This window comes from Dysidea avara, chromosome 5 (assembly GCF_963678975.1).
Source record: "Dysidea avara chromosome 5, odDysAvar1.4, whole genome shotgun sequence".
Taxonomy (NCBI): Eukaryota; Metazoa; Porifera; class Demospongiae; order Dictyoceratida; family Dysideidae; genus Dysidea; species Dysidea avara.
In genome coordinates, this window is record NC_089276.1 from 6,962,935 (window position 1) to 6,980,802 (window position 17,868).

Genomic DNA, 17,868 nt, shown 5'->3' on the forward strand with positions numbered 1-17,868 from the left:
TTATTATAAAGTCTCAATATTGTAGTAACACTCTTTGTAATTGAGTATCTTAATGTTTTATCATTTCTCCTATCATAGATTGTCCTGATGAACCCATTAATGTTGGGTTGTTTAATGTTGCTTCACGTGATCTCTTCATCAACTGGACTGAACCTCATGACAATAATGCTCCAGTTACTGGCTACAATATCACCTACCAGAATCCTGATTGTCTGGTAATGGCACCTAATAATCAATCACAAGATGTGACAGTGACTAGTATGGTGGAGCAGGCCATGATCCCTGACCTTCATCCTGGAGAGAGTTATAGTTTTATTGTGATTGCCATCAATGATATTTGTCCCAGTGTACCCAGTATACCAGTTAGTGTTAGAACAATGGAGGAAGGTATTGTGATAGTGTAGTAGCTAGTGTCCAACATAACTGTAATATGGTATATGATTTTCCCTGTATGCCTTTCTATCAAAAATGTAGGTGGTAAATAGTTGTACCCTACAAATGTTTGTATTCACGTATACCCCTTAGTGGCTTTATAGAATTTCAGTATGTGCTACAGGTAAAATATCTTATGGTTGCACCAGGAGTACAAGATTACCACAAGGTGGCTTGCAGTATTTATGAACTCCTGACTTGTTGTTGGGATCATCATTGTATTACATTTCTTCTCCAATTCCCAGCTCCTCGTGTTGCTCCAATGGTGGCTACTCCAGTCCCAACTACTACAACTATTAATGTAACATGGAATGAGTTAGCATGTCAAGATCATCATGGGGTCATCACACATTATGAAGTACGCTACAACACTTCAGACTTTAATGACGATAGATCACTAACACTCGACACTACAATGGGAGATGATACCAGTTTGTTAATAGAAGACTTAGAGGAGTTTGGTAACTACACTATAGAAGTGAGAGCCCATACTGCAGCAGGAGCTGGTCCTTACAGTTCACCTATCAATGTACAAACATTACCAGATAGTAAGTGAATTACACAATTTGTACTTGTGATAAATGTAACGGAGTGGCTATCTGTATAGCAGCCATACTATTCGTTTATCAGTCATCCATATAACTTGGCTATCAAGCACACTAGTTGTACGAAGGTAGGTTTTTGGTGAGTTTAAGACAAGCTAGGTAGGCACAATCCTAACTTGCGTTAAGGTTACGGTATAGTCACGGGCAATCATTCAAAATTTTGAATGCCTATCAATTATTTTTGAGAAGACCATAAAACCAGTCTAGCAGCATGAAAAGTTTCAAATGAAAGTGAAGCCCTTCATATTTAATGTTTTTATGTAGCTACAGTGTCGTTTGAGGCAGGTGGAACACTACAATTGTTGTAGTAACACAAGTAAGCCAGCGCCCGTACGCATCGCTCAGTTCCAGCTATGGTTCCAGCTGTCACTACCATGTTTTTCCGCCGCCAAATACAGCAAAAGCTGTAGGTTGTATTGGCATTTCTAGGGCATAGTGATACTGTATATTAAATTTGTTAGGTCCTGTGGAAGCGTTTTTGGCGTGTTTCTCCCCAGTGACTCGGATACAAGCCTTCAAAGAGCTTGTTTCACCTGAAAAAACTATTAAAAGTTCAATAAAACGTCTATACAACCAGTAACTTAAAAAATCGCTTCCACAGGACCTAGATATTTTAGTTGTTTAGCCACTTGTGTTGAAATTATAAGGATTCAGTAATCTGTTAGTCTGGTTTTTGGCGGCGCATTTTTTGTAAAACATCGCTCTATTGTAGACCACACACCCAAGGACAGTCATTGTTCTGTAGTAAAAACAAACAAGCACAATTAGTTGTAATGCTAACACAACACAGTTGTTGAAATTATTTATCCCTGCTTGGGTTAAAGCAGGTTTGGTAATTTGTTCCGCCCACGCATTTTAAACTATTCCGTAACCTTAAACCAAAAACCTTTCTTTGTACAGACAGTGAAAGATATCATCAAACAGTACGGTAGGGATCGCCCCGAAAATTTTGCGTGCCGCCCAATAACAATTTCACCAGTGGGATGTGCCTTTTGGGGTTCCGACAAGTGTAGGCCCTCTGTGCCTTGTCTTTTCTTTTATTTCCAATCAGGCTGCTTATCTTCTTCTTCATCCAATGAAACCATATCAAGGTGTTAATTTTCTGTATCAACACTTTCTTTCAGCAGCATATTTAGGCACCACAGAAATATTTCAGAGCTAGATTTCAGAAGCACTTCAGTCCTGGCGCCACTATAAGAGGTATATTAGCTAGATATCTGCAACTTCGTAATTGGGATCCCGTTCACAATTTGTCTTACATCGCCATGCAAAAGGGCGGGCGCTGCCAGACTAGTTCATGATAGGTTTGCGACCACATCCATCTAGTAAAGATCTAGGTTGAATAATCTCAATAGAGTATGGAGACCATACCCCTTCACAATCTAGCTATTTACTTAACAGAAGACAAGACCTAGCTAGCTGCACACCCCTTGTCTGACTTGAGATATTCTAATACAACAGTCACTCTAACAACTGCTGCTAATATACAATACATATGTATTATATCAGTTTGGTTGGTTGGTTAGTGCTAGTGAAGTATTAACTTAACACAAGCAAAATTAATTTTGCTCACTTGACCAGCTTTAATCAATGCACCAAAATAAATACAAACTGACTTAGAAGACCTACTATAACATTAGACCTTATTTAGAAATACAATAAATACAGTATATATGTGAGATTTCAATTTTTTTCTTTCCCAATAGTTCCCAGTGGTGCAGTAACTGGTCTAGATGCAAGGAACATTAATGCTACAATTGTGGAGCTCAGTTGGGGTCCTGTCATGGCTAGACAACAAAATGGGATCATATCATCATACAACATCTACTATCGACAAAATGATAGCATGTCTAGTGACTACTTTATGATTACCAATATTACAGAGATGGTAAGGACTATCATTTAAGGACTTTAATGGTACCACACTACAACTCCTACCATTAAACAGTTGAACTGTTTTGTGTGCCATACCTGATATTTATCAGCAGGTCCCTTGCATTACTTGCTAGTCAGGCAAAACCTGTTGGCTAAGGTGTGAATGTAAACAATAAGTTTTAAATGAATAGTATATGTAGGTCATAAGATATGACATTTTTGAATCCAATGATTTATGCGATTTCCCAGAAGGGGAAACTGTTACCCCTATCATTGACAATGTATGGGAAAATTGCAGCTTCAAAATGTGATATCTCACGACTTACATATGCTATCCTTTTAAAACTTGCAGAGGTGACTTTAGGCATTAATTGACACCTACAAATAATGTAAAATGTAGGCAACCGTTAATTTTTTCATTATTATGAAATTTGTCTATTGTGCACATAGTCAGTAATGAAAAGTTGAGGTTACATTTTTGTTGGTTTGCTTTTCCGTGCGCCAATTATTTAGAAACTACTTTTATTTACAGGAACTTGACGTTACTGGTCTGAATGAGTCTCAGCTATACATTTTTGAAGTAACAGCTAACAACCAAGTTGGGGAGAGTGATGTGAATGCTACTATTATGATTATGACCAATGAATCAAGTAAGCATACAATTTTATTATTCTTTAAGTGAGAAATACAGTTCTTCCTTAGTGTATCTACTACTGTCACAGCAGAGACAATTATAATTTTTAAAAACCCCCGTGAAAATGTCAGGCGAACTAAAGCTTTACCTGACATTGATGCACTGCTGCTGCTTTACACAATTTGGTATTCAGGGAATACATCAATAGATTTAGTATGTATAATGGTACAATCATTATTGTGTTCATTATTTACTTATGCACTAAAAAAACTATACAACCTTGGACTACTTCCTTGTATTTTGATCTGACATTTTGTCAGGCAGGTTCCATTGTGGTCGGTCATGCATGATATTTGCCTGACAAATGGCCTATGTCAGGCAGTAATAATTGACTCTGCTACTGTCACACCAGATTGTTTATGTGTAGACCAGTAGTGTGTGTGTATGTGTGTGTGTATGTTGTTAACAATGATTTTAACTACATTTATCGTCATATTCTTACAGCTCCTGCCACTACAGTACAAAACATAAGGATAGTAAATGACACTAATGATACAGTTGTTAATGTGGTGTTTACGTGGGACCCTCCATCAGATCCTAATGGATTCATCCGTTACTATCGTGTTGAGTTCCAGGAGATATCTGATGGTAGTGGTGGAGGTAGAAGAAAGAGGGTCACACCACTCGGCACAGAACCAATGAATGCATTTGCTAACTTTACTGGACCTGGCGAAGCTCCTACCAATATCACATTGGATGATCTAGGTTAGTGTATTATACAATTATACAACGGGCACGAGTGCTCTGCCTGATATAAACGCACGAGCCTGAGGGCTGTCAGGCTGAAGGAAAGTGCGTTTATACAGGCAGAGCACGAGTGCACGTTGTATAACTGTTGTGTACCACTCACCTAATAGGTGGGGAGAGTCTCACAAGGCAGCTGTAACACTTATAAAGGCCAGGTTTCTAACATCGATTGTGGGTAACCAAGCCGAGCGTTGCAATGACGTTCCCTCTACAGTACTGCAGCCACCTGAGATATTGAAAGCTAGTATGCTATGGGTTATATCACTAACCTGCATTCGCTGTTCATGTAGTGCTCATCATGCCAGCGTGATCACTCAATCATCATATAGACTAAGCGCCAGACTAATTGCCATAGTGATTCTCTTGAGTGAAAAAAAAGCAGCTAATAAATGGTTTAAGTAAACAAAACCTAACTACTAAACGATGCTAGTCTACTTCCTACTATTGACACTGGCTAAACTCAAATCTGGTGGCATGACAAAAACTGGTTACCACAGTCGAACATAAAGGTGAGTATTATTTAGAATATAATAGTTTTATTGAGTCATTGTCGAAGTGGACTACAGTTTAATCTGGGTTTGGATTGCACCAGACTAGTAAGGTGCATAAGTACGTTTATATATATATGTAGACTAGAGTTGTGGCCACCACATTGGCTTTTTCGATCGCCATTGGCTGCTTGGTAAACATTATACGTATTGGTGACGTCATGGTCCACAATCGACCTTTACATGTCAGGCTATAAAAGAATTCGAGTGATCTGTGAGGTGTCTTTCCACCTATTAGGTGAGGTGTCGTAGTGGTCTCGGCTGCCGGCACTTGTGTATTGCTGCACAGAACTTATAATGCACTCGACCAGTGTAATGCACTCGCCGCGGTCAGCAAGAGTGCCATATACAAATTATGGCACTGGCAGGAACTTTGAACTGCCCACGCAGAGTGGTACATAAAAATGTTATTACTTTAGTATGCAAGAGGCATGCTCTTTGTAGAGCAACCAACATGATATACATGCATTTTGTTCTTACTAGTTGCCTACCGGACATACAGTTATTCAGTGTTTGCTGCCACTTCTGTTGGTGAAGGCCCTCCACTCAATGGCACTTTCATAACAAGAGAAGACAGTGAGTAAATATACCAATACTGAAGTAGCTCATTTACTTGCTTGTAGTATTAAATGTTTTTCTGTGTATTACATGTGCACACGTGTGTGTACTTCTCCAGCTCCACTGGCACCCAATAACCTCACAGTAAACTATCCTGGGATGCCTCGTAACTCAACTACCCTGGTGGTCACTTGGGATAGACCATCATGTGATCGAGGTGTCCTCTCTGGTTATGAACTCTGTTATATCCAGACCAGTTCAGTGGGTGATTGTGTTAATAATGGAATGAGAGTGAACATCACTGGTCCTGATACACTGTGGTACACCATTAATGATTTATCTATTAATACTAACTACACTGTTGAGGTGAGAGGAAGGACTGGAGCAGGTCTAGGAGATCCTGACACTGCCATAAACTCTACTGATGAAGATGGTAAGCTGAAGCATTTGTCAAGTTTGTATGTGTAGCATATCTTCACTGAAAAACAGTACCACCAAAGAATTAATCACAGGGGATGTACAGCATATAACAAGTTGATTTTTAAATATTTTTTTTTGTGCTCAAAAAAAATCAAACACAGCATAAGTAAATACAATGTTGTTTTGTATTTTGTAATTCATTACTTTATTCATTACCATTTTGGCTGCTAAGAAAGTGCAACTGCAGTACAACTAACTACTTTAACCACAAACATTGTTCTCAGAACTATCTGTTCTGTTTTACTTCCTGAGTTCCATGCCGGGAACCTTAGCACTCCAGCATGTGTGTAGTACCTGCAATGAGAGCTGTATAGTACAATTTTGTAGAGCTTAGTAACACATACATACCTGTACATGCTCAATGAAATATTCTGTTTACGTTTCATTTTAAAACTAAAGCCGTTTAGTGTGCATTAATTGTTTACCATTATTATAAGTGGACCACGGAAACGAAATGTAAACTTTTCTATGTCCTCTACTCTATTATGCGTGACGAAAACCATCTTTATGGAATAGTCTTCATCTCTTGTTTCTCTGCTTTTTATCGCTAGAACCCTACTTCATTTTTAAATTAATAGTTTTTGATTTCACTACTTTTTGTTAGAGCATAGCTGTAAATACACGTGTGGCTGTGACTGCTGTATTAGAGTATCTCGATCTCGCTACTCAGCTACATGGTAGATTAAGCTAAGGGGGCATGGTACAATACCTTGTCTTTTATGGAGCTAGATCATTGAGGGGTGTGTCCTCAGCACTGATTATTTTAGGTATGGTGACGTGATCTTTAAAGGGGTGAGGGCCTATTGCAATTATTTTTATATAACCCAGCCTAGCTGCTACCCAATACTTACATAATGAAAATAGCATTATGCTCTTCTATGGCTAACCACATCTTGTTGATGTGTCTATTTTCTAGCACCTACTCCTGTGGCAAACCTACAAGCAGTGTTTACAGCTGGGAATAACACCAGAGGAACGTATACAATCACTTGGGAATCTCCTCCTACACTATCCGATGGATCATCCAATGGATCATATTATCAACAATTTGACTATTCCTTCACTTCAGCTTATACTGTTGGACCTCAGTACAATGGTACATTCAATAACATAAGTATTGAACAAGGCGTGGATCAACATGTCATTCCTGATGCTTTCTACTTCAGTGACTACACTTTTACCATCACAACTATTAATATCAAATACTCTATTAACAATGGTCCTGTTCAGATTCAAAATCAGAGTAGTCCTGCAGGTATGCTGGTACCGTGTGTATTTTCATACAATGATATGTGTGTAATTGGTATAATATAGTATTGTATGTTTGTAGAGAATGCTCTGTAGCCATAGGTGGTTGGACACAGCTACTGATTTTTTTTTTACTTTTCATTTGTGTACACAGTTTAGATATCAAGACACAGATTATGGGGAATACATTTCAGCAGCAGTTAGTGGTCTCCATGCACCTTTATCTATTTGAGTGTTCATATTATTTTCCTAAATGAATATTGAGCTTCATTTCAGTGTGTAAGGTTTCATTTCCATCTACAAATATGCTTCCACATAGCCCTTAAAGTTACAAGAGACACAGTGACTCTGTGCTTGAAGCGGTAGAGTTAAACCAGCTGAATATACTAAACTTGAAGTGCACTTTAAGTGACACTTAGTTTTTATATGTACTCCTGTGCACATGTCCAACCTCCTCTGCTTTGCTCTATATCTAGGAGTTTTTAAATCAAAATTCAATGGTGTTTTAGAACAAGAATGTGTAGCTAAATGTTTATAGAAAAATCTTTTTTTTGAATGTCATAATTTTTCTAATTATTAAAATTTGCAACAGCTGTGTGCTTTGTGTATGCCACGTATCTACGTGATGTGTTGTCTATATGTATCTTCATTGTCTCTGTAGCACCTACCGCTGTTCGTGACCTTGAAGCTGTTCCATCATCTCCTACTTCAATCTGCCTCACTTGGAATCATCCTGAATATCCCAACAGTGAACTAACTCGGTATATTGTTTACTATAGAGCTGATCCCAGTGTAATCCAAATGTTTCCTAACATATCGAGTGATAACTTCAACAATATGAGTGTTACATCATCAGTCACTACAACAAGCTACAATTTGACTCAGTTAATGATCTTCACTAACTACTCTATTCACATGTCAGTGATGGGAGATGGTGTTCCTAATGCTCCTATTGAAGAAGAGATCCATCAAAGGACAAACACATCAGGTATGAACGCAGAGGAGCTACTGTGACCCATTTTCTAAATTTAATTAATTTAATATGTGTATGTGTGATGTAAGTAAACATTTGTGACCTGATTTGCAGAAACCTGACATAGTGACACAGGCCTAAATTTCCTATAGCATAATAAATGATTCACAACAGGTAAAATACTTGCATATTTCAAAAGAAAGATCCATAAATTTTTTAATGCTATTTATTTTTTTTCTTTGTGAAGAAAAGATCTAATGATACAAACTTGGATATCATTATTCGCTTACTTAAGAGAAGTTTAAAAATCTTTGTTTTATTGCAGTAGACCAATGGATACGTGAGTTATAGGCATTTGCTTATGTCATGTTAAAGTGATCATACGCAATTCTTTCTTCAATGATTTTGTCTCTATGCAGTGAAGAAAATTACCTAGCAATAAATTTCCCTATTCATGGCAAACACGATGGTGAAAGTTGCAATTTTGTATATCATTGCATTCGTAAGTTACAACTCGTTTTTCGAATCAATTTTTCTGTTGTTGCTACTGTAACCCCCAAAGTTATTATATACGAGGCTGAAACTTCACCAGAGCATACATTTAGCTATTAATAAAGGATTTGATAGCCATACTATTATGCTGGGTTTTCACAGATCCAGTCACATTTAATGGACGGTACAAAGCTCTGATTTGATGCATATATTTAATATTGTGGTATATACAGTTGTTATTTCTTGTAGTATATTATTGGGGTGAGCTTGAATTAATGTAACACTAAGTAATAGTTAGAGATCTACCGTGAGGATCCTCATGAGTTTAAAAACCTGAGGCGAAGCTGAAGTTTTTTTTGAAGTCACTAATATCTGAGTGGTCAGTCTCTAATTAGAAAATGATGTGGGTGTATTTATACTAGCAGATAGATTGATTGATTGATTGTGGGTTTGGTAAAACATCATGTCATATCTTGCACAAAATGTAAACCCACAATCACTTTCTATATTGTTGTATATATAGTGAAGCTCACTGATTACTTAACAGATCAGTGATCAGTCGTGAGATCTGCAGTGCCACTTCAGTGATCATTGAGGTGTGCTACCGTATAGCTGGTAATTTTTGAAAGGTTTTTATTTTCGGATATTTCGAAGAGACCCTTTTCTTCAAAAATAAATTCCAACATCTGGTTGTGCTTTGAAAATAGATTCCCACAGGTGAAAACAACGATCCAATTTTGGTGATTCGCTTGTGTGATTTCCTCGAGTTTTAGCTCATGATAATGAGTAAACTGTATCATTACTGTACCAATAACCAGAAAACAGGTGATCCAAAATGGGAATTGATGCCATCTGCTCTAGAATCTATGGTAGCTAGGTAACCAGCTAGCTGCTACGATCGAGCAGTGAATTTACTCCACTCGAGACTCCCTCAGTCTTCTCTCTAGTGCACAGGGATGGGAATTATTTCATCAGTAAGTCACTTTTTGGCAAGCATTCACGCATCTAAATCTAAGTCCTTGAAATTAGGTTAGGTAATCCTAAGGCTGCAGCACATGTTGCTGTAGACCTTCAGTGCTGGTCACTGTAAAGTGTTAATTATACAACCAAGTACTAAGAATAATACGAAACACGGTTAAAATTACGTCATAAATAATAAATAAATAATTAATGTTTGAGAAAACTACGAGGCCGAGAGACATAAACTAACCGGGGATCGATTCGCCTGTGAACGAAGGCACAAACGTATAATCGTTGTGCCCATTCGTGTTGATGACTTGACCATACGTGTAATTCTATATAACGCCCAGTACCACACCCTTGCTTAATTACAAATTGCACGAAGGAGAAGACTAGCGAATGTCCGTGGAAGTGACTTTACACGTAAACAAGAAGATTACAAGTAAGTTTTTATGTTTGTAACGTCTCAAGTCTCCATGCCAGCTGCCAGTCACATAAAATATTTAATTAATTAACAATACAAAAATACATTAAAACACATGCCACGCTCTTTACAATATGGAATACAAGTAAACAATCTTGTCTTGTGCAGCTGGCATGGTGAACTTCCTTTGTGTTGGTGTCAGGCAATTCAATACATGCTTAATCTTTTTTGCCTTCACCTGGCTAGCTACTAGGTTCTGGCTGGCTTGGCTGTCTTCCTTTATCTGGTTCATCTGGCTTGCATACTCCTACAGTATTGTGTAGCTATCTCCTGCAAGTTGTGTATGCATAATTATAGTGTGTCACCCGTCACTGTGCCACTGATGAACCTTATTTAGCTCTAGTTGATATTGATACTTTACTGTATATTAGTTAATAATTTTTATCTGTTGATGTTGCCTATAATGTATTACTGCATACAATACTGCAATAATGCATAGTTCTCTCCTGTACGTGTTGTATACATAATTACATATACTATGTACACATCACTGTGTCATTACCACACCATTGATGTACTGGCACTTAGCTACTGGTGGCCTTTAGTTACAGTGCCACTATTGTGTTTTATCTGTCACTACTGTGACATATTGAGTTGATTTGGGGATCATGCCTTCACCACCTAATAGCCTTACCAGGGGGGCTGTCACATTGGTGTATGTACTTGGTTGTATGTGACGCGGTCCTAATAATAATAATCTTCATAATTTATGGCACGAATTTCTGTTTATTTGAAATCCGCCCGGACTTCGAAATATACACTTTTCACAATTACAATCCTTTGAAATTCAGATTTTGTGTCTTGTGCAAAATTTTCTACGTTAAAAATAACCCACTATACGGTATGTGTTGACTCCCTCAACTGGAGATAGGAGGTCTCATTTTAGAGAACCTCTCCAGAAGCCAACAAATTTTGGAGTTACAGCCCTACAAAGTAGCAACAACAGAAAGATCAATTTGTACAACAAAGATTTTTGGACTCCCCTTGGGTAGGCGAATAAGGTGATACCCAAGTTTTTATCATTAGACCCTTTCTTCACAAAGAACAAAGCATTAAAAATTTTACGGAACTTCTTTTTAATTGTGCAAATATTATTTTGCTATCAATGGGCTATCTATATAAATTTGAAAAGCTGTTTGTCTGCATTCTTTCCTCGTGACACTGCCAACTTGACTACCAAAGCACGTATTGACACAGAACTGTAACAAATTTAAGTGCTCATCATCTGGCAACTCTTAAGTTTGTTGTTGCAAATCACTACGTGCTTTCATTCGCTCTCTACAGAGCGTTGAAGATGTTGGAGTAGAGGAAAACTTGAGCTACATTCCTGTCAAACCACGAACGAACAGCCAAAGCATTAGCGCATAGAACTGTTAACCCAAAGGTCCAGGATTCACTTCCAGCCCATGACAACTTTGTTCTTCCCAGTGCCACCTTTACATGACACAATTTTTCATGTCAGCTATTGATGACACTTACTCGGTAATCTATGCACACATCAACATGATTCACACGCGAAATGAAATGCTCACCATCTGGCTATGTTGCAAAGTTTATTGCAAGGTTCTACATGCATTCCTTCATCCGCTACAGCACATTGAAAGCCATGATGTAGAGAAAACGTCAGCTATATTCCATTGCTAACCACACAGTGAACAGCTCAGCCTGGTAAAGAACCTCCCTGAAGTTGTTGCGGTTACTGCTGTGTAGGGTGAGAGTTCAAATCCTGCCAGTGACAAAACTTTTTCTGTTTTATATACCTTTTTGTGCATAGTTTTTCTAAACTCAACTTTTGCTCATAGTAAGTTCATAGCATCCTGGTATTGCTTCACAGCATATGGACTGTTGGAAAAGTCTATAATAGCACTTTTGATAGATATAGGGCAGGCATGGGCAGGCCAATTGGGTGCATGTTCGTTTGTTTTTATGTTTGTTCTGTGTGTTGTATTAGAGTAGGTGCCTTCTCTTTGTAACTCAATTCTTACTACTTCACTAAATTGCCTAAATTATAAAAACAATTAGCCAGGAAGTGTGCACCTGTGTGATAAGTTAATTTTGCTCAAACCTTTGCATGCAGTATAGCTACAACAAATAATGCATAATACTTTTTTATTGATCACGTTATTACAGTGCCTGCATGATAAGACAGCACCACATAATTTGCACATAATTTGCACACGTCTTGATAATTATTAGTTTAGCTTACATGCAATTCTCTGATTAGGCTTGCATGATGGTGGAATAAGGTTCAAAAAATATCACCATGCATGCTACTTTAGGACATGATCTTTAATGCTTCATTCCCAATGCATTGATTTATGTTATTCTGTTTAATGTGAAATGGTCCTGCACGTGAGGCAGGTACCAATCCTACTACTGAAAATTTAGGCTTGCACAATTATTCTAGGTTTTTGCAGATCCATTCACATATCTATATATATAAAGCTGAAAAGCTGTCTGTCTATCTGTCCATCTGCGACATCACTAACTCGACAACCAAACAACGTATCGACACGGGCACTCATCATCTGGCAACTCCAAGGTTGTTGTTACAAATCACTACCTGCTTCTGTTTGTTCTCTATAAAGCGTTGAAAGCGTTGGTGTAGAGGAAAACCTGAGCTACATTCCTGTCACAAACAGTCAAAGCGTTAGCACATAGAACTGTTAACCCAAAGGTCCAGGGTTTGATTCCAGCCCATGACAACTTTTTTTTTACCTTCTGCCACCTTTTCGTGACACACTTTTTCATTTGTCAGCTATTTACGACAATTGCTTGGCAATCTGTGCACGTATTGAGACGACTGATTCACACGCAAAGTGAAATGCTCACCATCTGGCTACATCGCAATGTTTATTAAAAGAAGGCCATGATGTAGAGAATACTTCAGCTGCATTCCATTGCTAATGACACAATAAACAACTCAGCTGGTAAAGCACCTCCCTGAAGTTGTTGCAGTTACTGCTTTGTAGGGTTCGAATCCCGCCAGTGATAAAGCTTTTTTTTTTGTTTTATAGACTTTTTTGGTGCATACGTTTTCTAACTCACTTTTTCTCATATAAGTTCATAGCATCCAGGTATTGCTACACTACATATGGACTGTTGGAAAAGTATGCAGTAGCACATTTGATAGGCATAGGGTAGGCATGGGCAGGCCAATTGGGTGCATGTTCAAGTTCTTCTCTTTGTAACTCCAATTCTTTGTGATGTGATGATTCAGTGTGTACCTGTGTATTAAGTTAATTTTACTGCTTGCAGTAGTGCTTTAAATACTGTTGATCATGTTATTACAGTTCCTGCATGCAGGATAGGATAGCACCACATAATTTGCACATGTCTTGATAATTATTGTTTAGCTTAGATGCAATTCTGCTGTTTAGTTAACTCCCATGTTCACATCAGTTTAATTATTAGGCATTACAGCCTGTTTACACTACAGGTTGCTCTGGACGAGATCGCTTCAACTCAATCCAGATCGATATTTTAGCCCCATTTATACTACGAAGGCCAAGCCCGCTCCAATCACCAAGAAAAAACTTAAACCCACAATTATAATTTTTATCTAAGTAGAGATTGTTGATGGAGTTAAAGGATTTGTGTGCTCTGTTATCATAAGGTTAGTAGGCATGATAAAGTTTTCAGCGTTGGAGACAACCTCTCAATTCTGTGGAGTTGGTTAACTATTTATTCACATGCGTACCTGTTTGTTTCAGAGTCCTTTTGTTGTTCTTGAGGTTGTCCTTTCGTATTGTACCCTAAATACTTTGCTGTTGCTTCATTTCGTCATTACAGTTGCCATTTTAGCTGTAGTTCTCCATATCCTTATTCCGCTAATTAGAGCCATAATCGAACTGCAGGTTCACAGCTGTTTATACTGAGTGAGTAGAGCAAACTAGATCGAACCAGAACCACATCCCTAGCAGGTCCATTTCATTTTCTTTACTTTTTACAAACAACATTCCTTACTACTTGTAGGGTTCTTGCAATTCAGTGCACATGCAAAGCTAAACACTAGCCATAAGAAACAGCTGATTAACAGCACGAACACATTATTTTGGCAAAGTTGTGCATGCATACTTAGCACATCAAATTTCTTTGATGGCATTTTGATTTTAATACAATTATTCATACCATATAAATAATTGAGTAACTTAATCAGAACTCACTGACCTTTTGGAGCAGAAATTTTAATAACTATCTATGTTGCTATCAGCTAAGGGCTGTATGGTTATATTACATGTTCAGGCTCACTCCACAACCCTGTAAGCATTTATGTAGTTGTTTCCTCTATAGCAGACACTGGTGACTTACCTATTGAAACAGTAACCGTTAAACCCTCAACTGGTGGTATCAATGTACGATTACCTGGATTTGATCAGGTTGACGTTGGAACACTATAGTAAGTGTAACAGTTTGATATTAAATTATTTATGTATGTTAGTTTCACCTATCTATCTTTATCTGTTAGGGTTGGGCGATACCTAAAAAAATGCATCATGATATATTATGGATGTATCCATCACAATAATCAATAATATCACAAAATTATATTCACATTAGTAAAACCAAGTAATATTTATAAGTACAAGTTTTGTTATGGGTTGTGTCCAATAAACGTGACTGAATTTTGGAAAATCACCCATATAGGCGCGCGTGAAATAATTGGAATTTTCAAGTTTAGTGGGTTACCGTTATGAGCAGTGTGCAAATATAAAAATATTTCTAGAATTTTCTAGTAATTTAAGGTATTGAGAATGGCTTACAATTATTAACAAGTAGATTTGCGTATATAGCTTGTTATTTGGTCATTAAATATTTTAAGTGTCAAATGCGCCCATATGGCTGATTTTCCAAAATTCGGTCACAAATTATGTATTACATGTAATTTGCTTCATTTGTAGGACAGCTACATTAATGTTATATATCACGATATATCATAAAACTCAATATATCATGATGCATAAAAATAACCTCGATACATTATTATCTCATACTTTTATTGTGATAGCAACAATATATTGTTATATTACCCAATCCTATCTATCTATCTATCTATCTATCTATCTATCTATCTATCTATCTATCTATCTATCTATCTATCTATCTATCTAACTAACTAACTAACTAACTACTGTATTAGGTAGTAATTTGGCATCTGAAAGTTTTGACTATTTGGTATTAGCATCTATCGTGTTGGTGAAAGTATGTTGTTACCCAATAGGACTTGCTGAATTGATAAGTGAAATCTTTTAGCAAATGAATATGTCTGTTTTGTCTGTCTATTGGCATATCTTAATATCTCAGACTGTAACAATCACTCTAACTAAAACTTCTATCATGGAACAGTTGATTTTTAACAGATAGAAAGCTCGTGATTTTGAAATATGGCGAAGTATTGTATATTTACAAAACTATAGCCCGTTATTTACTGTGTGATATTGCTTCCCAGAAACATATCATGTAGTAATTTTTAAACCCCTTAAAGCTGCTATTAGACTTTTGATAGAGATTATGTATGTAATTGATTTTGTTGTGAATTATATGTGTGCTTTTCAGCTTGTATGGCGTCGTGGTTGTGTTGATACAAGGGAATCAAGTTGATAATAATAATCTACCCAAAGATATTATTGGTGAAAGTAGTGACCCACCTCCTCCTTATAACAGAATGACAAACAGAGAGGTATACACTGCTGCTGTGTGGACTAGACCACAAGATGTGCAAACCAATTTTACACTTGGTGATGGAAGTACAACCATGGGTCCAGATGGTATGCTTTATGTTAATCAGAGATTATTGTCAGGAAGATTGTACGGAGTGTTTTACTATATCAGATTGGATTCTGATACTGGACGTGTGGTACGTATATTGGTGATTTTGTTACATTTGTACATACAATGTTAGGAATTAAGCAAATAGGGGTAGTATTAAATATGTATTATTGGATAATTGACCATTTGACATGCAATTATTTATATTAGGAGGAAGGCCCTCTGCTGCTTGGAAACAATTTCACTTCCGTACAACGAACTACTTCCAGTGGTGGAGGTGGTGGTGGTGGAGCAGGTGGGATAGCAGCTGGAGTAGTTGTCGCGTTACTGGTAGTGATCATAATAGTAGTAGTGGTGATCTTTGTGGCCTGGTACTATCGGTAAGTGTAGCCACATGTTATGTTGATATTGCTTATAATAAGGATTATAGATGCACACCGTATGTACTAGTAATAGCATGGGTAGCAGTGAAATTTGGGATAAATATCACGAGTGTTGTATTGGAAATGGGGATAAATTTCACGAGGCGAAGCCGAGTGAAATTTACCATTTCCAATACAACAAGAGTGGTATTTATCCCAAATTTCACTGCTACCCATGCTATTCCCAGTTAATACCATACTCGCTGCATACGCATGCTGTGCATTAGCGTTGCCATGTACGCAATTTGTCACTATGTACTAAACACGTGTCAACACTAATTGTTAACATAAATTCTAGCCAATGAAATTGCAATTACAACTTTTTCACTGCTACCAGTGAAATACGGGATAAATTTCACTGCTACTATTGAGACTTTTGTATGGGCACTGAAACAGGTATGGTATTAGTAGTTATATTGTATCAATGCGATGTTTGCATCCATCAGAGTTCATTCAGTATAAGGCCAGAAGTAGAGGCAAATTTAATTTTTGTCTATCAGTAGTTTACAGAGCCAACTACTGTGAGATTTAAAATTGAACTATGACCAGATATGTATTTGGTACAGACATACGTACTCCTTAATTTTGTTTAATGGCACACACACTACACACCTACAAATATATCAAGAGATTACACAACATACTCACCTCTGCTCTCCAAGCAGTAAAAGTCATTCAGGGGTATCATGTATACTGAAATTGTAATTGTAGTAATATAGCATGCACTGTACTTTTTAGTCGTCGTCATGACAAGAGAGCAATATACACTGGAGAAGTTGCCTTCACAGAGTCTGAGAATGTTGTGCTAAATCCTGTTGCACCCCAGCCATACTTGGGCACCTTCCAGCCAATTCCAGTATCTGATTTCAGGGACCATGTTGCTCACATGCACGCTGATTCTGACTACCGTTTCTCCGAAGAATATGGGGTATGTAGTGTAGTTGTGTTGTAGCAAGTGTTCTTTATTGGTTATTGCTTGTCCGTAAAGTGCATCACATGTACATATACTTGTATATTGTATATGTCCTGTACTTGATATTGTAGTCAGTTGAGCCGGACCATTCACCAACAACTGAAGCTACTCTTCATGCCAGTAATACCAACAAGAACCGATATGCCAACATTTCAGCTTGTAAGAACTGTTACAGATTTGTGTGTGTAGTAGTGATGTGCGATATATCGAAAAAATATCGATTTCGCGATAATTTTGTCGATATCGTTATCGTATCGATTTTCAATACTGCTTTAGCAGATTTCGATATTTATCGAAAAAGTGATATTTTGTGATAATTATCGAAATATCGAAGAGTATTTCGATAAATCTACAGCATTTAGTGTGTGATTGTGCAATCACGCTAGAAATGAAGGTTGGTTTTGTATTATCTAGCCACTTTAAAAACTTGTCTGCCAGTTTTCTAGGCTTATTATTAGTTTTATGCAATAATTTGTGTGCAAATTGTATTTCAAGCATATTTATAAATATCGGCCGCCCACGCATTACACCACCCACACAATTTAAAATTATCAAAAATCATATCGAAATTTCGATATTTATGCCAATATCGTATCGATATAATATCG

General features: G+C 37.3%; 1 protein-coding gene across 1 annotated transcript in view; it reads left to right on the top strand.

Annotated features, from left to right (window-relative positions):
• Positions 1-17,574, top strand: part of LOC136256604 (hemicentin-1-like) — a 56,327-nt gene extending 38,753 nt beyond the window's left edge. Inside the window, exons 31-44 of the mRNA XM_066049587.1 lie at positions 79-387; positions 678-980; positions 2,744-2,925; positions 3,445-3,562; positions 4,051-4,311; positions 5,385-5,477; positions 5,578-5,892; positions 6,856-7,194; positions 7,849-8,175; positions 14,390-14,495; positions 15,653-15,953; positions 16,076-16,245; positions 17,026-17,215; positions 17,332-17,574. Coding sequence (XP_065905659.1) covers positions 79-387; positions 678-980; positions 2,744-2,925; positions 3,445-3,562; positions 4,051-4,311; positions 5,385-5,477; positions 5,578-5,892; positions 6,856-7,194; positions 7,849-8,175; positions 14,390-14,495; positions 15,653-15,953; positions 16,076-16,245; positions 17,026-17,215; positions 17,332-17,574 — 3,257 coding nt within the window. The remainder of the gene's footprint in view (positions 1-78; positions 388-677; positions 981-2,743; positions 2,926-3,444; positions 3,563-4,050; positions 4,312-5,384; positions 5,478-5,577; positions 5,893-6,855; positions 7,195-7,848; positions 8,176-14,389; positions 14,496-15,652; positions 15,954-16,075; positions 16,246-17,025; positions 17,216-17,331) is intronic.
• Positions 17,575-17,868: the final 294 nt, after the last annotated feature.